This window comes from Micropterus salmoides, unplaced genomic scaffold, assembly GCF_014851395.1.
Source record: "Micropterus salmoides isolate LMB-PRFRI ecotype aquatic unplaced genomic scaffold, ASM1485139v1 Ms_hic_scaffold_16, whole genome shotgun sequence".
Lineage (NCBI taxonomy): Eukaryota > Metazoa > Chordata > Actinopteri > Centrarchiformes > Centrarchidae > Micropterus > Micropterus salmoides.
In genome coordinates, this window is record NW_024040707.1 from 3,150,819 (window position 1) to 3,174,950 (window position 24,132).

Consider the following 24,132-nt stretch of genomic DNA (forward strand, 5'->3'; position numbering starts at 1 on the left):
GCAGGGATTACAAATTTATTCATTTAGAATTTAATTTCAGCTGAGTTTATCTTAGCTTTGGACATAATTCTCTAAACAGAAAATTATCTTTCTGAACCTCATTTTCGGTCAAAGGTCAGATACTGTTATAAGGGCAAACAATCAAAAAAAACATCAAAAGGACATCAGTTTGGAGGTTAAAGGTCAGACACAAGCTGGATTATTGATACAGAGTGACCTGCAGAGACAGGGGAGGGAGAGATAAAAAGACAAGAAGAAAGCAGAGAGAGAGATAAGAAGACGAGTGTCAGACGTCATCATGGGCTGCAACATGTGTGTGGTCAAACGTCCAGAGGAGCAGTACAGGATCATGTTCCAGGTAAGAAATCAGAGCTCTGAGCTGTTGTGTTCAAGAAGGCTCAGATATCTGAGAACTGAGCAACCGGCTGTTTTAAAGCTTTAGAGTGATATATTTATAATTAATCAATTATTTTTGTCCGTGGAATATCAGAAACTGATCATTTTCATTATAATGTCCCGCGGCCCAAGCTAATGTTTTTTTTGTCTGAGCAACAGTCCAAAACCCAGATATTTTTCTAACAGTACGACACAAGTAACGCAGCAAAACCTCACATTTGACAGGATGGAACCAGCAAATGTTTATTTGATTTTATCTGATGCTGTTTTTGCTGTTTAATCAACTAATTATGCAGCTCCAGATATAATTTTTTGGGGAAAATCAATAAGCAAACACAGAGCCATGTTAACCCACTACGGGGCCCAGGGGCTGTGGGCCCCGCTTGACCCACCCCATTTCTCTCGCTGTCTCAGCACATTGCGTATGTATTCCATTGCAATTGCATTACAGTAAACCTGGAGTGTGCAGGCCCCCGGGGGATTGGCTTGGTTGGTTATTAGCCAAGGGGAAACCATGTGTGTGTGAGAGAGAGATTCTAGAGGAAACTATGGTACCATTCATCACTGCAGGTTGGTCTAGTTACTCTCTGTAAAGGTCATTGTGTCATGAGGCTGAAAGTCATAGAAACCCTGCTCACACCCTCCTGCTTGTTCATGGAAAGCAGTGCAGGTCTGTGTGTGCGTGTGTGTACGGTACTGTGTATGGGCATGGATGCTCTTATGTGCAACGCTTTAGTCATTGTCAAATCAGTCTTCATGCAGAATACAGTATGTTTACATTTATTTTACAATGACTAATTCTGGCTTTACTTTTGTGCAACAAAACATTTTTCCAATTGCCAACACTGACCTTACCACTGTTGTTCAGTATCCAGCGAGTTATACTGTGTGAAAGTTCCCAAGGTGATTGGTAATTCACAGATCAAGTCGTTAGTGATAATTTTCAGCAATTAAAAGTGAAATTATAGAATAGTGTCATGAAAATGAAAGAAGTTGTCTAGTACTTATGTGTTCAGCTGCAAGAAAAACAAACTATCCAGTTGATATCCAGTGACCAACAGGAAGCAAAGTGTAACATGATAGAGTACTTTTTGTTAATAGAGACAAAGATGTTGGTACTGTGAGGGAGAGAGAGTTAAAGAAGGTGGGTGTACTAGTTTGTCAGTTAGATCAAAGTCAGACTGACATGCTAACAAGTCCCAGTGACCTACAAAATAACATACAAGCATTTTGTGACCTGTAACTCCTATTAGCATGGAGTTTTTTAGTCCCTTACAAAGCTGTTACAAATGGTTTGGTTCACGTGCAAAAATGACCTGGTTAAGGTTAGTAAAACATTGTGTTCTTAGTCAAAAGAAACCAAGACTGACTGTAAATGGGACACTAAGCCCAGTCTCCAATGCCAAATCACGTCAAGTCATCCACTGGGCTAAAGATCAGGCTACAGGGTTCAAGACTCGGATTGTTCTATTTGGTGTTAGTCAAATCTAGCAATAGTGGGCTCAACTAATCTGACTAGGAACAAGAGTTCGCCTAGCTCTGTTCAGCACAACACAACAACAGGCTTATTTAGGCTGCGATAGTTCCTTGAGTGGAAAATTGACCCAAAGAATTACATTTGTGGCAGATAAGGCTAATTTTCTAAATAAAGAAACTTTGAAAATGTTAGCAAATGCTTTAATTCAGCCACACTCTGACCATGCCTGTGCTACATGGTACAGCAGCATCCCCAAGAGGATAAAAGTTCAACTTTAAAAGGCACGGAGTAAATTAGTCAGGTTGATCATAAACCTCAACAACAGGACCCACGCCGGCTCTTCTGAACTTAAGGATCTAAAATGGCTGACGAAACAGAGTGAGGCAATTGAAACTGAGATTAACACGAAAGATTTTGCATGTATTTTAAAGATTATTTTGAGCTTATTAGGAACTCTCAACTAGAGGCAGTGCCACCGACATAGCATCTTGTAGCTTTAAGAGCTGTTGTGGGCAAAACACCTTTTTCTACACGGCAGCATTGGGATGGAACAAACTCCCAGATGAAATTAAATTAATGCCAGTCAGATCGCTGTTTTAATCGAGCATGTGGTGAATGGTTGTTTAATGCTAATTAGATTGAGTTTTTATGCAGTCTTAAGGAATTTTTTTTTTATTGTAGTGCATGTATTTGTGTTTCTTTTATTTTATTTATTGTATTAGGATGTGTTAAGTCTTTTAGTCGTATTTTGTAAGGGTTGATTGTACAAGATACTTTAGTCATCTGTAGCTTACCTTGCCATCTTTATCAGACTACAACGAGGACCACAATGGAAATAAGTTTGTAACTTTCTTGTGTTATACTCGACAGTTCTGATAAATCTGGATTGTCACTGTGATGGCATTTTTTTTCATGCATTTATTTGTGTTACTGTCCAATAAATCAAAAATTCAAAGCACAAAAGAGAGAGAAAGAGAGATATATTAATGATATATATGCTTCTTCTGTAGCCAGAAGTCAAGCTAATGTGTCAGCAAGTCCTCCAAACCAACCATAAAAAAACATAAAAGAACCCATATGAGGGTTTTTCATAGATAAGGTGGACTTATTGGAGTACTGTAGCAGTATATAATGTCCAGAAAAGAAAGAGTCCGATGTCCAATGGCAGGAGAATAAGGAGGCTTCTGACAAGTAGACATATATTTTTATACATATATTAACCATTTAGGCACAAAAGGTACTTGGTTAAGGATCATAGAAATGATTAAAATACAACATCCTTTCCTGTTTCCTACTAACAGTCAGTGGTCATCCATGGCTAATTCAAATGATTTGTTGTGCCCTTGGACCACCCCAGACTCCTGCCCATGTGGTTTCGTATGCAAATAAGCAACAACCAATGGTGCTGGATTTCATTATAGACCACCATGGAGCTGTCCATGGTGCTGAACCCTCTGAAACAGTACTCTGACTACCAGACTCTTTGCCTCTATGCTTTACTGTAACATGTAGAGCTGTCCATGGTGCTGATCCCTCTGAAACAGTACTCTGACTACCAGCTCTTTGCCTCTATGCTCTTTACTGTAACATGTAGAGCTGTCCATGGTGCTGATCCCTTTGAAACAGTACTCTGACTACCAGACTCTTTGCCTCTATGCTCTTTACTGTAACATCTAGAGCTGTCCATGGTGCTGAACTCCTGCAGGTTTCTGGCTCTGGAGCTGTGGAGTCTGGATCTGTGGTTGCGGGTCACCTGCTGCCCCTGTGTTCCTGCTCGACAACCTCTACTGCAACGACTATTGTTGCTAGTCTTATTGTTATTATTGTTATTATAATCATTAACATTACGATGGTTACCATTAACACTATTAAATATCTGTACCATTTTTCATTCAGTCTATAGCAACATCACCTTCACTGTCTGTACCTCTGTGTGTATATTGTGTAGGCTGCTCTCTCTCTCTCTCTCTCTCACCCCAACCGGTCGAGGCAGATGGCCGCCCACCTTGAGCCATGGTTCTGCTCAAGGTTTCTGCCTCTTAAAAGGAAGTTTTTCCTTGCCTCTGTCGCCTAGTGCTGCTCTTGGTGGGAACTGTTGGGCTTCTGTAAATATTATCACAGAGTACGGTCTAGACCTGCTCTTTTATGAAAAGCGCTGTGAGATAACTGTTGTTGTGATTTGGCGCTATATAAATAAAATTGAATTGAATTGAATTGAATTGAACCCTTTGAAACAGTACTCTGACTACCAGACTCTTTGACTCCTGGTTTGAAACTGTGGAATCATTCCCAATCTCCACCCCAAAGCCTAAGCCCTGAACCCTCACTAACTTAACTGACGTCACCTGGTGAGTGCTTAAGCTGTCTGCAAGGGCCCAAAATGATACAGCACCGCACTTTGCAACATATCACACTATGTTACCTTTACTACGCCAAAACAATTTGTGGTTTAGGACTCCTCACGGCCGAGGCAATGAAGGGACCACTGTCTGATTTAAACATTTATAACTTGCAGAGTAAATTGATTATTTGAAAATTACCAGTAATTTTTATAAAATTGTTATCAAAGCAGCATCACACACTTACATTTAAACTAACTTAAGGGCTCAAAATGCCGTGCACTTGATGATTTGACAGTGGGAAAGCCTTAAGCCCTGACAGACTTACTGGGAACGCACCTCAGAGTCCATGAGCCAGTGATTGTGGAGACTGGGATTTAGCCTCTGACGGTTCTTTACTGGAGAGCTGCTGCCCTCATACTTTCCCACTAAGCACCAGCTGTATAGTCTCTGCTTCAAATCTTATTTCAGCTCGAATCATTTTGATTTGATGGATTAAGTTTTTACATTATTACTTACAAAAACATCAATAAATATCATAAACACACAATACACAACATTATGTAGATCTTGTTAAGCACTATTCCGACGGGAAAACTTCATCTGAGGAGATTTTACATATAATGTTGATAATTTATCTTTATATGATATATTAATGGTTTATGAATATATAAACAGTAAGCTTGTTAGGCGATTGTTGATCTGGATGTCCCTTAAATTCACTGAAGCTCAGCTCTTTCTGAGTGGATTAAGTCAATATATTATAATAACAAACTTTACATGCATTTTGTGGTTACTGCGGCTGAGTTAGATTTTTCAAACATGCTAAAACTGCTCAGTGTGTCGAGAACAAAGTTAGAATTCAGAAAATGTGTCAAGAAGCATTGCAGGAATCCTCAAACTGCACATGTTTATGGAGGAGCTGCAGGCCCTCATACATAAAACACTCACTTTTATATTCTTTTGACTCCATTGTACCTGTAAACTTTCCTCTTCTTTTACCTTCGTGCACCAAATGTTTTACATAAAAACCCCAGCAAATAAAATCAAAAACACCCACCGAGTAGAGAACCTATTGTCATATGGACTTTTTTTATTTTGTTCCCTCTATTACATCACATTTGTGCCACCCTGCTTCCAAATGACCTAATTAATTCCCACACATTAATAGCATTATCACCTCCATCTCATTTGTCTCTCTGTTCAAGGGACAAGGACAAAAGAGTGTATGGACTGAATGTGAAAACTTAACACGATTAAGTTAAGACAATGATTAGAAGAAGAAATCTAAAGTAAATCCAAATAGTGATAGTAGTAGTCATGCTGACAATTACAAAGGAATTAGTGAAGTAATACACCATAAGGAAATTAGTTTGTGAATGTGCGATTTTGGAGACATTCGAGTATGATCCTGAACAGAACCTGCTGAAAACATGGAGAGTGCTTCTGCCTCAGTAGTAGCATGTTCACTGATGTCTATTATTTATTTTATGAAATGTAATATGTCTTTTAGCCCTTATGTGCTCCTACAGCAACCTGAGCATGTGTTGGGTTTTGGGTACAGCTTGGTGGGACGTATTAAATGGTTTGATAGTGTCTGGCTTTGATTTAGAAGGTAATTATTTGGTTAGGGGGGAGTTTTGCAGATGTGGGTTTGCAACCTGGACCCGTGCAGGGCTCAGATTGGGAGATAAATTTTGTAGCTACTTGGATTCTGATGCTGGTTGTTGTAACCCCCCCCCCATTTATATACTGTATTGACTTCATGTTACAGAACATGTCTGAGGGTGTAGAGCTTCTGATTTGGAAAAGGCCCACAAACACACACATTCACACCTGCTCCTCTGAGGTTTTGGTTTCCACATTATCTCCTGATTGTTAGCCATCATTACCATCTTCACTAGGTCACCTCTAGAGAAAAACACACACACCTGGGAAACACATTCATTATATAGCTGTTGTGTCCTGATTGAGTGGAGCTTACAGGGAGTTACAAGGATCCCTGCAACCCCCAACACGCACGCACGCACACACGCACGCACGCACGCACGCACGCACGCACGCACGCACAAATTATTTATGGATACTTATTTGAATCTGCAAAATTTGATTAAAACTAACAGTCATTTTTATTTGTTTTCCTGTTTCCAGTTGATGTTCTCCCAAAAAGATGCTAAAATTGATAATCTCTTTGTAGTAAACGTGTAAATCTTTCTAGGAAACTAAACATGATTTTTGCCAACAATGTAAGTACATTTTTTATAATCTTTGTTCATATTTTGTCCAGTACAGTTGCAATGATGGACAGAAAATGTCAGTAACTAGGGACTTCAGCTAGGCAAGCTGGAAGAACTCCAAACTTTTTATCTTTTATTTTACGAATGCAACATTTTGCATGAATTGTTGTACAAAAATAAACTGCCCTGGGTGTGTTGATAGACTCTCAGCTGAAGGTCATTTGCACTATTGCTTAGTTTCATTTTCCCCCATGTTTCAATCTCTCATTCTTACATACTCTCATATGTACTCCCTGCCACACACACACACACACACACACACACACACACACACACAGATGGCATCCTCTCCCCTAGCAACAGTTACACAGTTATCGCCTCAGTATGTCAAACTGTCTCAACACACACACACACACACACACACACACACACACAATGCCCCCTGTCACCTTGGCTACGTATCAGAGGTTGTGTGCTTGTGTGTGGCTGTGTTTGTGTGTGCGTGTGATTGCTTATCATCTCCTCTTCAAATCTCATGAGGTCATCAGAATCCATTACAGACCTCATTAATCACATGCACACACACACACACGCACACACACACACACGCGCACAGTCTGAACGTGGGGCTAATTTTAGATGGCGGTATTGCATACAGCTTACAAAATCAATGGAGAGACGTGATTGGATGCAAATGTGTTGTGTTTGTGGGTTTGCTCAAGGTGCTGGAAACTGAGGTTTCTTAAAAAATGTGTTAACTTCAGTAAAAGAAGTCACACTTATCCCAAAGATGTTTGACTCGTGAATGTACAGAGACAAGAAAGAAACCAAGAAATAGAGTGACCACACGAACACACACTCACAGACACACTCTACAAAACAGTGGAGGTTGCAGCTGCAACTAATATCTGTATCTCGATTTAAAAACTACAATTCTAAGCAGTGCAAGTGTTTTTTGTATGATGGTTCAGGCGCTGTGGTCTGAAAGATCAGGACTAGAGAGGCAGAAATAAAATCATACTGTTTAAATTTGTAATAAACACAAGTGTGATTTCAGTGTGTGTGTAATACGGCTATTTATAAGCAAAGTAGATAACAGTGACGGTACAGATTACAGCGAGGTATGTTTTCCTTCTGTAAGTGGAAGTCATTTCCTCATAAATGCCTCGTTTTTTTTCAGTACGTGCTACGAGCCTGCAGCCTCGGTTTGGCGCGCGCTGCCTCGGAGCATTTGAACGCCTCTCTGGTGGCTTCAGTCTCCGTCTGTCTGAGCGAAGCTAAACGACTGCTGCGAAGCAAAGAACATATGAAGTGTAAATCAAACGTCAGGAATCAAACCGGGTGAATCAAAGAGGTGTGTGTGTGTGTGTGTGTGTCCCTCAGGGCTCACTGAAGCTCTACAGTAGAGGTGTGTGTGTGTGTGTGTGTGTGTGTGTTGAAGCAGACAGGTGTAGAGTCTTATTTCATTTCATTTGAGTTCCTCGCTCCCACACATGGACACAATACACATCCCACACACTTTGTCCAACTACACACAAGAGCACACTCACACTGAATGAATTGCACACTTCCCTCTTTCTTTCCTTTCTTCTCCTGTCTCTCTGTGAATTTATCCTTCTGTCTTTCCTTTTTCTCTTTCTTCACCACTCTCCCATTCATTTTCTTCGCTCCAGTCTTGCTCTCTTCATAGCTTTCATTTCTTCTTCATGGTCTTTTTCTACCTCCACCACTTCCACTCAATTCTTGCCCTCCCCTCCCCCCCTCCATTCTTCTTTTCACATGGTCTACACTTCTTATTATTAATGCCATCTTTCAATACCTTCTCTCCCCTTTCACCAGTGTTGATATTTGTCATTTTTACATCCCCAGAATTTCTCACACTTTTTGTTCTGCTGCTACAATAACTGTATTTTAAATTGCAAACACTTCGCTCTGCAGACACAAGACACTTTACTGTCTACCTGATTCAATTTGTTTTATGCAACTTCCTTGTTTTTATTTGTTATTATTTGTGTAGGCACAGCAGGGTGTATTTGTGATCTCTGTATTTTAATTTAATTCCCCCCCCCCCATGCTTCATTTCGTTCTAGATGTATCCACAGGCGATGTTCTGCCAATGTTCTGTCAGACTAAATGCATTTTACTGACTGTGAGAGCAGAACGTTCAGGTGAACTGCAGTCAGACTTCAGCCTGTGTGAATGTTATTCTGTGACAAAACACTAGATTGAGAACTGAACATTAACAAATAGCTTTTGTGCAACCTCCACCCCAGTCCATTAAAACTGGTAACTCATGTTAGCTTAGATGCTCAACATGTATGTTTTATCTGTCTTTTTAAGAACCTCCTTACTCTCATTCTTATTTTTCTTTCACCTCTAACCCATCCTCTCTCTCTTATTTACCCTCATCCTCCTTAACTCCTCTCTTTCATCTCATTCCATTCTTTCCATTTCCACCCATCAATCTGCCTCTCACCCTCTTCTTCTCCTCTAAATATACACATATTTATCTCCCTTTTCCCTCTTTCTCAATCTTGTTTCTCCTTTCCTTCCCTCCCCTGTAGTACCTCCCCACCCCCTCCCTCCATCTCAGTCACCTCCTCTCGTCGCTGTGCTGTCAGATTTGTCTCAATGGGATGCTGTTGCCGCAGTAACCGGGGTCATTAGGAGGAGCTGTATTTATGCTTTCTCATACTGGAGCTGGCAGATCTGCTATAATGAGCACACACACCCACACAGACAGAAAACCCCACCAGCTGCTTCTGCAAACGACTTTACTTTGTCACTGGCATCATTACAGAGAGAGGGCGAGAGACAGAAGACATGCAGGAGAGAGAGAAAGATGAAGGAGACATGCAGACATTTGTGTCATTAGTAAAAAAGTTCTAAAGAACTGAGGTTTAATTCAGCGGTCAAAAACATTTAGAGTCAAAACTAAACGGCTAAAACTAGAGCTGTTACATGCATTCATATAAAACAAATATAGCGAATATAAAACAGTGGATTATCAGACTAGGGTTTTCCAGATACTGTTAACATTTTGAAATATTATACTAATAGTTATTCACTTAGTTTCCAAGAATGAGAGAGAGAAAATGAGAGCATGAAGACTTGGTGCCGGGGGAACAGCTAGCCTGGCTCTAAAGCTCACAAATGAACTTGGATCTCGTTCATTTCATCCATACACAAACAGACAACAACACTCTATGGTTTTAGGAGAATTTATGTGCTGGAACAGTCGGTGCTCTGTGTGCAGAATCCAGAAGTCTTGCCTGTCACGGTGAGGTGCTCAGGTTTGGTACCATCTGTAGAAAACTGAAAGCACTGCTCACCCAGTGCATCTGACAACCATCTCCCACAGCAAATACTCACTCTGTTGTTATCCTGTGTATGTGTGTGCACATTTATGTCTGTGTGCTTAAGGACCTGGTGTGGTTGCAATCTTTTGAAAAACCTATTTTATTGACTGAGCCCATGGTAAAGCTTGGACGTTTGTCTTGAGAGGTTTAATTTTGTGTGATAGTTTTCTTGTTAAGTTTTAGACAGTTAGGCGAATCCAGGGTTACACCATTCTATCCATCATCTCTTAAAGAGAACTGAGACTAAACTGTGCATAAACTATACTCCTGCACTTCCTGTTCCCCACCCATATGTCCCAGACACACCTGGCAGAGATCAAGTGGACTTAGTCATGGTGACGTCACCCGCTGGTTTGTGCACTGTAGTTTTGAAGCCTCGAGTTTGGCCGATAGGACGCCGCCATGTTGAGTTTTTGCAACCAGCGGCACCGGACGTGACCATATTTGGACGAGACGGTGGAGCTAACGGCCATTTTGTGGAGCTAGCTAGCTTGCTTAGCTAGGTGCATCTGTAATTCAGGTTAACTGTTATTTTAACAGGGCTGATAATTTTGTCTAGCGAACAACAGGCCTAAAACTAAATGTGCTCACCAGAGAAAGTGAACAGCGCTGGTTAAATTTACACAGTGCGGTAACGACATATCAATCATAGATAATCTAAAGCCTCCCCTGCTTTCTGGTCTATGTTCCTCTAAATGGGACCATAATTTACTAAATGAACATCATGCTGTGTTGAAGAAGACTTGAAACTAGCGACTGAGACCATAAACTCAGTAGGAAAGAGTTTACTGAGGTGATAAATCAGCTGAGAAATACGGTCATTTTACCATTATTTTTAATGGAACCGGACGTCTTTTTGCAACCAGAAGAGTGCCCCCTGCTGGCCGTTCAAAAGAATGCAGGTTTAAGGGACTTTACTTATTACACTTTACACATTAGATTCATGTCTCAGACCGGAAGCTTCTGGCTTGGTTCAAAAGGATGCAAAATGAACTCTGGAGCCAGACTGCAGTATCAGTTTCCCCTGCTTCCAGTGTTTATGCTAAGCTAGGCAAATCATGTCCCAACCCCAGCTCGGTACTTCCACTACTCTCTGAGTCTGAGTTTGTCTTTGCCTCTGTCGATTAGTGCTGCTCTTGGTGGGAAATGTTGAGTTTCTGTAAATATCATCACAGAGTACGGTCTAGACCTGCTCTTTTATGAAAAGCGCTCTGAGATAACTGTTGTTGTGATTTGGCGCTATATAAATAAAATTGAATTGAAATATGACCATTTCCCAAAATGCTTTGAGCCGCCCAGTGCAACAGATTTCAACAAAAATCTAATTAAAGGGGCTATTTGTAAATTTTTAATGAAATTAATAAAATTTTCATTACCTTATTGTCAATGGGCTCAAAACTCACTCAGTAATGAAGCACACGCCTGTTTTCTCCAGTGCACTATTCTGCTTTTAATGTGAGGTCTCCGGGTCGGATTCAGCCCTCTGCGTGCTCCCGAGCCTCTCTCGTACTACAGCGACAACACGGCAGCTAACGACATGCAGTCCACTAACACCATAAAACCACCGGCTCACAGCAAAACACAGGCTCCACGTAAGGATCCAAAACAACAATAAAGGTTTATGTGCTGAAGCCCAAACGGGTTCAGATGTCTAACTGTTATAAAGTGTGACACAGTCTGGTTATAATATCCACTCCAGCTCACTAACCGTTTTATTATCATCATCATCCGGTACATGAAGCTGTGCTGACATTAGTGAGCCTCCGGTGAAAGATACACAGATAGTAAAGCTGGTTACTGAAAAGCAGCAGGCGAGCTAACGCTGTAGCACGTCGGCTAAATGCAGTAAATGTACCGTGATCATGTAACGGGCATGGATTAGTTCAACCTGCAGTTGATAAAACTATTACTGTAACGTTGCAGTGGGAGTTTACCTGAGTTTCCAGCTCTGTCTGTTCTCCCTGCCTGTTTATAGCCGCTGTCACTCTGCCTTTTTAAGGGAGCATTGTGCCGTTTCTGCGTTTATTGTGGTATTTCTGTATGAAAGTGGTTGTGTTTCAGAATATGCTCGCTCACGAGTTCAAGCGAGCACGCGTACGAGCACACACCTGGTTGCAATCTTGGAACTGAACCGCTAGTGGCCGCTGGAAACTACATAATGCCCCTTTAAAACCTAAAACATGTCCAAGTTGGATTTGGGTGCAAAAAAAACCCTTTACCACGGCAATAATTACATTTTATATTTTTAACTTGACATCTCGGTCATACCTTTGTGTCAGTATTAGCATGGAGAGTTACGACACGCGCCTTTCAGTCCACATTAAACTGAACTGTGTTGGAACAGAGACAGATACGAGATCTAACGCTCCACAGCTCAGAGCCACAAAGAGTAAAAGCATGATTGACAGACTAATAGAGAGACAACACAGGAGAAAAGAATAAATGCACATTACAGCGGCTCGTCTGCATGTTCGTCTTTTACTCGTGTTATCTCAAAGTCATGAAAACTACATTAGTCTTAATGAGCGGTCGGCTCATTAGACAGCAGAGAGAAGCTCTGGAGACAGAATTGGCTCGTTTAAATTCAGCTTTGGCTCTTTGCTTAACACCAGGTGGTACATGTTGCTACAAATCCCATGCTACACTGCTGCTGCACCCACAGCAGGAAGATACTGAAGTCAGGTCCACAGAAGACAGAGGGCTGAGAGCAGCTGCAGCAGCTGGATGGCAAAATGTAAGAGGAGATGTCAGCCACTTTTTAGGATGAAAAAAATCAAGTAAGCAAGCACTGAATGCTTTACTTGATTACTTGATCAACAAAACATGAATCAAAAATAATTATGCTTGTGTTTTAATTTGTTGTCATTCATCGAGCCAAAATGCTTTAAAGACTCTGTAAATCCAGCTTCTCAAATGTTTTGTATCAGAGTAAATCCAGTATCTTTTTCTTTGAGTTTTGAACCATTTGTCAGACAAAACAAAACATTTTAACAGACTTCATCCTGGGAAACCTTGACATATTTCTGATTAATCAAAAAAGTAATCAGCAGGTAAAATGATGTTGCAGCCCCAATTATGTTTTCCCTAATACAAAAGGTAACAGTGACCTAAATCATTTCAGCTGTTTACACTGATGTTTTGCCAGCTTTTTACATGGATTACTACAAATGTCTGGATTTTGAGGTATACTGTATACTTCTAGTTTAGTATTTCAGAGGGCGATACTGCACATTTCACTTTTTTTTTAGTTATAATAGCAAGGCTTACTTAACTTAACATAGAAACTTATGAATTTTTATAGATTAAACTGAAAGTAGAAAGTACTCAAAATTAGCTCCACTTTGACTGGCTACATTAAAATGCTGTTCACACATCTAGGCATCCGTAATTATCTATTGTTTTAACACCATACAGGTCATTTTTCTACATAATTTTATTTTCATAATGTTACACATTATTTTACTAGGCTACTTTTACTTAAACCAATCTTCCACCATTGGATGCTGGTAAAATTGGCCTAAAAATGGAATATTATAATTTGCTTTCACTGGCAGCATTTATAATCCAGTAATGCTAATCCATTATTTGATAGGACTGTAATTGTCACCCCTTTCTCCAGCTGAACCTCAGCCCCAAACTGAGTGTTTACTGTAATAGTATTCACATATTTTGCTTTTCATACACAGACGTTTCACCTATTCACCAAGTTTACAGCCAGACAAGGAACCCGGTTGTAGAAAGAAGTCAGGTTGAAGCAGGAAATCGTTAAATTCATCTCTTCAGTGATCCAGTTTTTCTCTTTTGGTAAGAGCATTTGGACTGAAGAAGCAGTGAGAGAACAGAGTCTGTCGAGGAAAGAACAGGTTTTTTACCACCTCATAAGTGTGAAAGGTGTCACTCACCAAAGGAGTTTGCTGGGCGGCTCCAGACCCCCACAGCCCTGCACAGGGTGAGCGGGTACATTATCTGTAGGTGGTTGGATGGATGTTTTAATAACATGATGTTTTAATATATTCACCATCATCTCTCCACACCGCTTTCCCTGTCTGTCTTTCTGATATATTTACAGTATATATAGTAGGAAATGCTGTATAGTAGTAATACGATCCCCAGCTAAACATTTGCATGGGAATGAGTGTTCAAGAGACGCCGTCAGACTCCATTATCTGTAATGGCAGTTCAGATCAGCAGACAACCCCAGGAGGGGAATAATGGCACGGATCAGTATTGTGTTTGCTGTGCAGTTATGAATCTTAAACACACAAGCTGGAGGTAATCAGTATGGTAGTATTCTTATTTTCTCAAGCAGTTAAACTTGGAGATGCAGTCATATACAGAGCATGGAAACATATCCAGCACAATAAATGGAATATGCCCTTGCATATAGATACTGTTTGGAACATTTTAGTATCACTATGATATGAGCTGTGCAGGATTCAATGAAAATGGATTTAATATTATTTTACGGGGTTTTAAAAACATTTTCTCAACCTCTGCAGGAAAATAGTCTATGTCTAGAAAACACTTCATGTGCTCCACGTACATGTGCTCGCAGGTTGAAACACGACTGTAAGTGCTTCCCATGAGCAAGGCACTGTGTTGCTGTATCCAGGTAAAGTTAATAAAATAAATAATTCTTACTGTGAATCTTAAAACCCATTATGGCAGTGATACATGTTTATGTGAAGGCAGTTTTAGAGCGAGCTCCGTGGATTTACATAATAGGCACATAACTCATGGAATAAATGTGTTCTGTAATGTGTGTCAGTGTGTGACAGTGCCCATCTCATCTAGCTGAAAGCTAATAATATGCAATTTAAATAATTTATGTGTTCATATTTACTTGCTTTGTTTTCTTTTTCAAAATAATGAAATGGTAATCATTTGCGTGATGTTATGGCTGTGAGTGCGGGATTTGTTTCTGAATGTGCAGAGCCAAATCTGAAAATTAGCAGCAGGGTTTTCTCACATGTGGCCATTTTGACACAAAAGGCACAGGTGTGATTAATAACATTAGAGGATCAATTCACCCAAATCTATTTAACACTAATTTAACACTTCCTCCCAGTGGTGTCTATGCATGCAAATACTTTTGGTTTTATTTATCCAGGTTTTAAAATGTCTCTGAGGTTTCTCTTATTCCCACGTACTTGGATGGCAGCAGTACATTAGAGGCAGGTATTTCAAAACCCAGCCAGCAGCCACTGTTGTTTGACGATTAAAAATGCCTGCTGTGGCAAGGGTCTCAGTTTACAATTCGTGCATTTACATGCACTTAAGTAATCAGGTTGTAGTCTGCGTTCTTTAATATGCTGATCTCTTAAATGTCACGTAAACAAGAAACCTGATTTCGGTAATTGGGGTGAGGGATTTGAGAAACATGATTTCTCCAGCTAGATTTCTACTGGACACATACATGTAACCGGGTTTCTAATGGGCTCTTACATGTGAGCGTGTATGTGAGTCACAGGACTTCAGAAAGGAAATGTTTAGCTGTGACACACAGAGCAGCAGTGTGAAAGGAATCATTACACAATGCAATGCTCGCTCGTGATCAAATGATTCCATCCAAGGTCAGACTCAAACTGAAACAAAGTAGCCTCTTGAAAGTCTAAACAAGTCAATTTCCACTGCTGAACATTTGATAATAACATTAATATGTTAAATTTTCAGCACATTTCATTATGGTTGGTTAGTCCAGTTCACCGGATTTCTTATGTGCCTCTTAGCTCAGTCAACTGTGATGCAACTCACCATAGACGTCGCTAGACCCTTTTTACTGAGGCACGTGCCCATGTATTCATTTGCTGTGCCCCTTTAAAATGATTTAGATCTCTTGGCGTCGTTTTTTGGACGTGTAGGGCTCCACGGTCAAGTTAGCAACAATAACGTTACATCTGCAGCGTCCAGTCAAGTTAGCAATAATAAATCCGAAATGTCTGGTTACAGTTTCAAAATAAAACTACTTGTTAACAGCACGTTGTTCCCGTTGTGAAGCCTCGCAAAAAAACGAGCCATGGTGTTTATAAACCGCAGCTTGGAACAGATAACCGCGTCGCGCGTGAACATGCGTTCATATGTGCGTGCATGAAATGAAACTTTGTGCAATCCAGCAGCAACATGTGGGACTAGTCGAGACGATCCACTGCTGTGATGGCACTGCTCATCGGCATACATCATTTACCTGATGCTTTTATCCAAAGCGAACTGTAAGGGCATGCGTCTTATCCATTGCGCCATCACGCCCCCTTACAACACTGGACTAATGCAAGATGGGAAGTAGTGGATTCACATTGATTATTGACTATTAAAATGTTGATCAGCTGGGCAGACAGGACAATATGGATGCACATCTGTCAGTAAATAATAAGCATCATGTATTCAGTCATGTTATAGCATAAATTGTATTTTCCCTTTGAGAATGTACTAAAGGAAACCTGTGGGAGCCAGTTTGAATGGACCTGATGCAGCTATGATATGATTAATATCTGGCAAGCATTGTTATATATAATTTTAAGTTGTGAGTAGAGGAGATGCTGAATCTTAAGCCAGTTATGTGATATCAGGTGTGACTGTGCAGCATTGGCATTTTTTATACATGGCTCACGAGTCAGGTAGGAGGGCCCCATAGCAGAATTTTGCTTAGAGCCCCAGTGAGGACAGGACTGGCTGTGGTGGTAACATAAGTATGTGTGCCAATGCTCCGGTCAAAGCCCTTTATGGCATTGCTAGACGGCCAGTAATGGGTTAAGCAAAGGAAGCTGGTAAAGCACATTGTGACACATTTCATAAGCTATGGGAAAATTATATGGGTGATGGGGGGGCCTGTGCCCCAGTAGAGCTTTATGTCTAGCAACGCCCCTGCCACTTACTCTTCCCACCTCATCTCCACTCGCTTTCCCCATTTAGATTTTCAGACTTGAATGAAGAACCTTCCATGTGATGGTCTCATAGCACAGAAGAATAAAGATTTAGAGGTCAGGGTGCTTCACGGATTTATATAAGTGTTGCTTGTGACCAGAGTTTGCAAACTGTTAATGTTGATTTATTTTAATCCTCGGAGAAAATGAACTACAGTCTTAACCATCAGCATCAAACAAGGCTCTCATGAGGGCACAGACAAACAGACTGATTTACTGTATCAAATGTGTTCATGCAGGGGGAAATGCAGTGGATTATGGTTGCTCTGACAGAAGCATCAGTGAAATGCCTGGAAGGTAAAATGTAAATATGTTTGGATTACGAATCATAATTAAGAGTTTTGAGGAAACTCTTAAGGTTTCCAGGAGGCTGGAGCTCTGAGGAGATCCTAAAAGACAACAGATGTGTGTTTTCTTTGTGAGAGCAGGCGAGTGTGTGCTGAGGTGTGTAGGGTTTTCTTGCTTCTCTTCAAAGTTATGTATTTGTTTGCGTGTCTGTAATGTTTGATGACACTGCAGATGCGAACACGCTCATTTGAATTCTTCAGAGGTGTTTCTGTGTGCTTCCTCTTCATTTGTGGTGACTGCGAGTCGTTTGTCAGATGAAAAACTTTCAACTGCATTTTTAGTGACTAAGAAAAATTGCCTTGTTTATATAGAGTTCTTATCCAGAGGATTTGTGAGATGGTTGATTATAGTAATTTGAGCCCCATGACTAACCAATTTGGCCTGAGAGCATTGGGACAGTTTCAGATGACAGAATCAGCTGGCATTTTGTGATTCTCATTGTCACTCTCCTGTCCCAGTTACCTGTATTGCATTGAGAGTAAATTTATGTTGGAACACCTACGTAGCTGAATGGTTCCAGTGCATTTCATCGCTGGTTTTACTCCAGCTTGTGATGCCCCCCTGGCTCGCTCATTTTCTGTCTGCCTCTTCACTCTCTCTGTCTAATAATGCAAAAAAAGAGAGAATAGAATCTATTTAGTCTAAAGCAACACTGTGTAGTCATTTTATCTTTAAATAACAGCTCGTCACGTACTAAGCAATAAGAAAAAGCTAGCTTGGTATTCTCAGTATGGATATCATTTGACAGAGGCTTAATAGAATAGACTGAAGATGATGTTATCAGAGGGAGTGAGGAAGAGAAAAAGAGTGACCTAGCAAGAGACCAGACAAGAGTAAACATTGGACTGGTTTTTACTCGTTGGCGTAAGTTGAAAAAGCTGAAAGGATGCAGAACAGATGGCGAGCTGGCCTGTTGGACTAGTCAGTAATAACTTGCTGGTGTGCCGTTTCTTGTGTTGTTGCACTTGCTTCATGTTTGGCTGTATTAGCAAAGCGGTCGACTTGCTAGTTGTTGAATATAGGTAATTATCATAACAAATGCACATGTACAGCTGTCCTCCTTTAGGACAGCTGTGAATAACTCTGTACACTGTCAAGCTGTAGGGGAACCAATTGTACAAAACACCAAATCTTACATAAGTTTAATTTTCAAGACTCGAGTCAGGATCGTTGCACGTGTCAGGTTTCAGGTCAGAGCCATTTATTTATATATGTGCTGAAATGTGCCAAATGTGTAGAAATGGTGGATCGGCTGATTGCATTTTGACATTCATGTTTCTGGTGTTCTTGCTGGATTTGTTAGGTGTTGTCCTCTATTTCTGTAGTTTTAATATGTGCGTCTAAATAATAATCTGTTTCTGTCAACAATTTGAACCATCACAAACCACTACCCCACATACATTTCCATTTGGTCCCTTTTCTGGAGCTTTTCAATCACCTCATCTTCATTGGCAGCAGCGTATCAGTGTCAAGGTATATTCAAAAGCAACTCAGCCAGTCTTTCTCACACCTTCTTTTTTTTGACATGTCAACTTTTTCAAAGACGTTTTGCAATGTTTAGCTTTTCTTAATAGGTTCTCTCATACACAATTTGATATCATGACCGCAAGTGTTCTTTTTCTGTGCGAATGACGGTAGATGAGCAGATATAGTCTATCTTATGAAACACACTGAATAAAGTCACTATTCCACAGTGGCTGCCTGGTCTTGGTAGTTTTCAGTAATCTTCCCGTCTGCACTCAGCCTCAGTCCTCAGCTTGACTTCTATTAGACTCTGAAAGGATTGATAGAGAGCGAGAGGTAAGTGCAAGAGACAAAAAGGGACTAAAAGTAGAAATCTCTTTCCATTTCTCTCCTCTTTCCTCCCACTTTCATCTTCCCTGGTGTTTTGCATTTTCACCCTCCCCCAGTTTTCCTCCCTTTTTTCCCCATTTTCCCCAGATTCTCCCGACTGTCTCCTTTATCCCTGCCTGGATTCACCCTTTATCTCCTCTTTCCTCCTCCATTTCTCTCTCTGACCGCTCCCTGTCTCCTCCTTTAGCTCCCCCTCTCTCTGGTATGATTATAGCGTCTCTGCTATCCCCTCGGCATGCTGGGAATGAAAAATGGATCCCTTGTCCCATGTCTTTCTCCACAGTGTGTATGGGTGTGTGTACGTGTGTGTGCACGAGTGTGTTCATGCACTACAGGGAGTGGGTGGGTGAAAGAGATTAATGCTAGATGAGAGTGTGTTGATGTGAAACTATTTCTGTGTGTGTGTGTATGTTGATAGATGAGGGGAAATGTGTGTTGATGGAATCAGTAAATAGTTAATGAAGAGGGAGGAGGAACCCCAGGGGGCGATATTGATGGAGATGACGACATATTGAACACATGGCAACAACAATACAGGACAATAAAAATAATCACCATTACCTCCATATGTTCTTGTGCTGCAGTGATCGGAAGAGTTTAAAGCTGCAGCATGCGAGACGTTGTATTTAAAAGCCCAGCGGACCTCTAAGCTGAAGGCAAACCTTCTGTTTCAGTTTCTGTCCTTGTCAATATTTTCACTTTAATCAGTCCTGCTGCCTGTTTACATGTCATGGCTCATGCTAAGCTAGCAGAGGGGCTCCGATATATTGGTGCGACCAACACATTCTCACTCCTGACTTGTCACATACTGACGCTTGGTCAAGGCCCTTTGGCGTTGCTTTTCAACGCCCTGGGGTACCCTTTTAGCATAATTTTTAGACGTTTAGAGCTCCGCGGTGAAGTTAGCAATGCTTAGCAACAATAAATTGCAACGTCCGGTTACACTTTAGCCATTCTGAAACGGTACATTATTGAAAGTTGTGAAGCTGCATTTTGGTTGGGTTTAGGCAACAAAAAGTATTGTTTAGGGTTAAGAAAACATCATGGTTTGAGTTAAAATAACTACGCAAGTCAGTTAACGTAGGTTAACTAACGTCACTTGCCTAACTTACACAATCTATGTATCTTGCGTTACTTAAATAAAAATATTTAAGGTGCACTTTTTTTTCACACTGGACACGAAACCGGTCTCCTGCTTTTTGGCCCTCCATCCACCCCAACCTCCTACTTACTGTCAATACATTACCTTTACTGTCAAAAACTGAACTATGACGCTATAAGGATCCCCAGTGCGTCACAAACTGACCATGCGTCGATATGTGACAAGTCGGAGAGTGAGAATGGGTTTGTGCAACACACTTAGGCTAAATGTTACTATTTAAAACAGAGTTTTAAAATGAAAACAATATCCGACCACAACAGTGTTTTCGTTGTGTTTCAGAACTGATCTCTGACTAAAAACGTACATCTAGAGGCCGTTCACGTACACTGGGCATGCGCCTGTTGGTGTAAACCGCAGTTGCATAAAATTTGGCAAAAGAAGAAAGTAATGCGACAGATGAAAAACCACATCAGAGATGTCTTTTGCATGGACCGACAATGAGGTGAAACTTTTACTGAAAGTGACATAGGAGTCCAAAGCAGCTGTGGCAGTGGGAAACAGACTGGGTGTCCATAAAGTAAAGATGGTGACATGCACAGTACAATTGAATAAGTGTTACTTGTACAGTACAAAAGATTTGAATAAAAATACCAAAACAAAACTCTGTCTGTAGCATTGGGTTTTTGCTTTGCATGACTGATAAGACCCAATCAGGAGGCCAAATGTGAGCGTCTGCGTCATCGTTTTTAAAGTCCCCCGTACAGCACCCGACTTTCTGAAAATGAAACGGGGTCAGCAGCGTTTTCAGACTTCTCATTTTAGGTCTTCGTTTTTACCATTTAGTCTGGATGGGAGGTGCAAACGTGGCAAAAGGTCCGTTTTAAAGACGTAGCAGTGTGGATGAAGCCTCATACAAAATAAAATATTGGATTACACAAAACAAGTAAGAAGTTAATTCATGTAACTGTAAGAATGTTAACCTGCTTATCTGCTAAATAGTCCAGTATTTATGGGAATCACTGTCCTATTATACGATTCTGCACAAGTTACATCCAACAATATTTGTCAAAAACCAGTAATCAATTTCTGTTTCTTTATTTAAAACATCTTTCACTATCCTGAACCCTGCCTTAGAAAAATAAACTTTTATTATATATATGATATATTATACTTTGGCACAGCAGTGCTTTGAATTAAATGCATGAGAACATCTTGATATTTAGCAGGTATAATGTTTACCAGGGTCTCCTTTTTAGCTTAGCATGTTAGCATTTACCCTTCAACACTAAACACAAAATACAGCAGAGGCTGGTGGAGATGTAATCAGTTTTAAAGATATTTGGTCATAAACAAAGTATTGCAAATTTAAATTGATCTCATGATGGCACCAGAGAAATGTTGAGAGATCAGCAAAGTAATTTCAGTTTAGCCAGACAGCGGATCTACACTAGCAGTAAGGGATTCATTGTTTGGGAACGACGGATGTCTGTAGAGAATATCATGGCAATCTATCCAATAGTAGTTGGGATATTTCAGTTTTGACCAAGCACCGCTTGAGTGGTTCAGAATAGCTAAATTAATTGGCTACCAGCACTTTGGGCTGTAATAGGCTGGTAATAAAGAAAATGTTTACTGTTTCATTAACATGTTTGATTTCTTTCAATTCTCCCCTGAGACACTGAAGCTGCAGGATCTATGGATTAGAAGACAAACCACATGCATTATTAGTCAATACTGACTGAAGTATTTTGGAACATAATGAAGGCACAGAATGCCAACACTGCCTGCTAACAATCAATATCCCACCAGTAATAAAGTCTCAGTTCAAGCTAACACCATTTTTAAAGTAAATTGCTGACTAGCCTCTTGATACTACATAACATCAAATGAAGAACTGATGAGTGCATCTGTGGTCACTAACTGTTGACAATGATCAATAATCCATTTTAACTGGGATAAAACACAACAGGCTTCTAATTGAGATTTGTTCCGTCCAGCCAAACACAAAGATCCGTTAGATGAAACAAGATCTTGTATAGAAGACAACAAAAGAGTGCAGTCAGCCCTTTTCTCCCGTTCCGTTATTAATTTCACACTTCAGCTGTGTTTTCTGTCGGGCTAATGTGGCTGAGGCCCAGTCAGCCCCTATAACCACACATACACACCAGTATAATGAGGAGGAGCGCAGCCGGAGAATGTTGTAATTATCATGCACAGGAATAATCACACATTCACAGTCAACTGCCAAATCCACACAGACAAACAAAAAGCAATAATACTGGGGTACTGAATATTCAAATCTGCCAGTCCCACCCATTAAACCATCTACCTGCCAGTCTATTATCTCAGCACAGATACTCACAACCACTAACCGAGTGTAAACATCAATTAAAGCTAGCTGTTAAATACTGGAAAAGTATCGACGCTGTGAAATATTTTAAAATGAAATAAATCTTTATTAAAAATCTCATGTATTTGAAATAAAAGTAAAAAAAAACAGACTTTGCTTGAAGTTTTGCCACTTTGATTGTCATTTTAAAGGAGGGTTAAGCAATTCTAATCCTCATGTCCCCTAGCTGTCCGACATGTGTGGGCTGAAACGAACCCGGTGTTTGTCCACAGCACTGACTGTGTAAAATGTGGAACAAACAAACTGGCCCACGCCTAGCCACACAACACTACTACTACGCCGTGATTTGTGTGTCAGGTAACGTTAAATGACTTGCCCACAGACATTCAGCTTACTTTCTAGTTCACAAAGACATGCTGTTGTTGTGATTTTAGCCAGCAGGACAGTATCGCTGTCTGGAGCTGCTGTGCTGGCTGTGGGACAGTCCTGTCCTATCTGCATGTTTGCTTCATGTTCGCTTTGCAGCAGCAACTGTATCCACAGTACGCTAACCCACAACTTAGCTAATGTTAATTACATGACATGCTGTGTGATTGTTCACTCTGTATCATAGTATTTGTCATGGTGTTTGATTTCTTCAGAATCACTTACACCACCTTTAACTTACGCTTAACTTTAGCCCCGCCCACAAAGGCTCTGATGTTTTTCTACTATTTAAAAAACAGCCATCAAATGCGTGCGTTCAACACACTCAAAAGCAAACACACGTCTCCCAGAGAAATGGGTTTTGTCAGGGTGGAAAGTCAAGGCCGACCCCTTTAATGGCAGATGAAACACAATCAGTGACCAAACCACAACAGGTCTGATAGATGATTGTGGTTATTGAGTCGGTATTGACTGGCTTAGGCCTTATGTTCACTGACACACACACACAGCCAGCCAACCTGCAGAGGACATGTAATGCATAACAATCAGCTCTGAAACAAAGGCAGGGAGGAGGCGAGGTGTGTTTCACAGAGCTGTGTGTCTGTGTGCAGCCATGCAAGTATTCATGAGCTGGTGTGTGTGTGTGTGTGTGTGTGTGTGTGTGTGGGCGTCACCTGGAAGTAGCAGGTTAGCGTGCGGCCTCCTGCATGTGGGTGTGGTACGTGTGTACGTCTGCAGACATTCACTTCACAAGTGACGATTCCAGCATGCTTGGAAATCTGAGAAAGGACACACACAGTATTAACAACATTACAGTGCACACACACACACACACACACACACACACACACAGACACACACGTAGAAACTCTGAATCCATAAATAATTACCTCCATTCTCATTTGCAAGCAGGTGTTTCTTTTCATTTTGCCCCGAGTGATGCCCGAACACACTCAGTTGTGCTTACAGCTATATTACTTATGCTAATGTGTGTTGCTGGCGGCTCGTTGTTTGTAAGCTAGTTATGAGCTGTTGATTGAGGTGGGAATGAACCAGGGGTTAGAGAAAGCCCACTAGGTTGGTTTTGACATGCCCCTTGTGTGCTCATCAATTAGTAACATGGTGTGAAAAATCTATTTAAAAAGCAGTCAGCAGTAAAATGTGATGAAATGACCTCTTTCTTAGGGTAGGGGGAACTCATTGCTTTTTAAGAACATCAAATTAGGATTTATGTAAAACATTTGTATAATTGACTTTCCTGACGCCGACAATGACCATTTTATTCTGTTGGATTGTTGGTGGTGTGATGCCACCTAGTCTCCTG

General features: G+C 40.7%; 1 protein-coding gene across 1 annotated transcript in view; it reads left to right on the top strand.

The window, feature by feature from the left end:
- Nucleotides 1–228: 228 nt before the first annotated feature.
- The window catches only part of LOC119906290 (PDZ domain-containing protein 4-like), a 53,357-nt gene continuing 29,453 nt past the window's right edge, over nucleotides 229–24,132 (top strand). Inside the window, exon 1 of the mRNA XM_038723858.1 lies at nucleotides 229–358. Coding sequence (XP_038579786.1) covers nucleotides 299–358 — 60 coding nt within the window. The 5' untranslated portion in view covers nucleotides 229–298. The remainder of the gene's footprint in view (nucleotides 359–24,132) is intronic.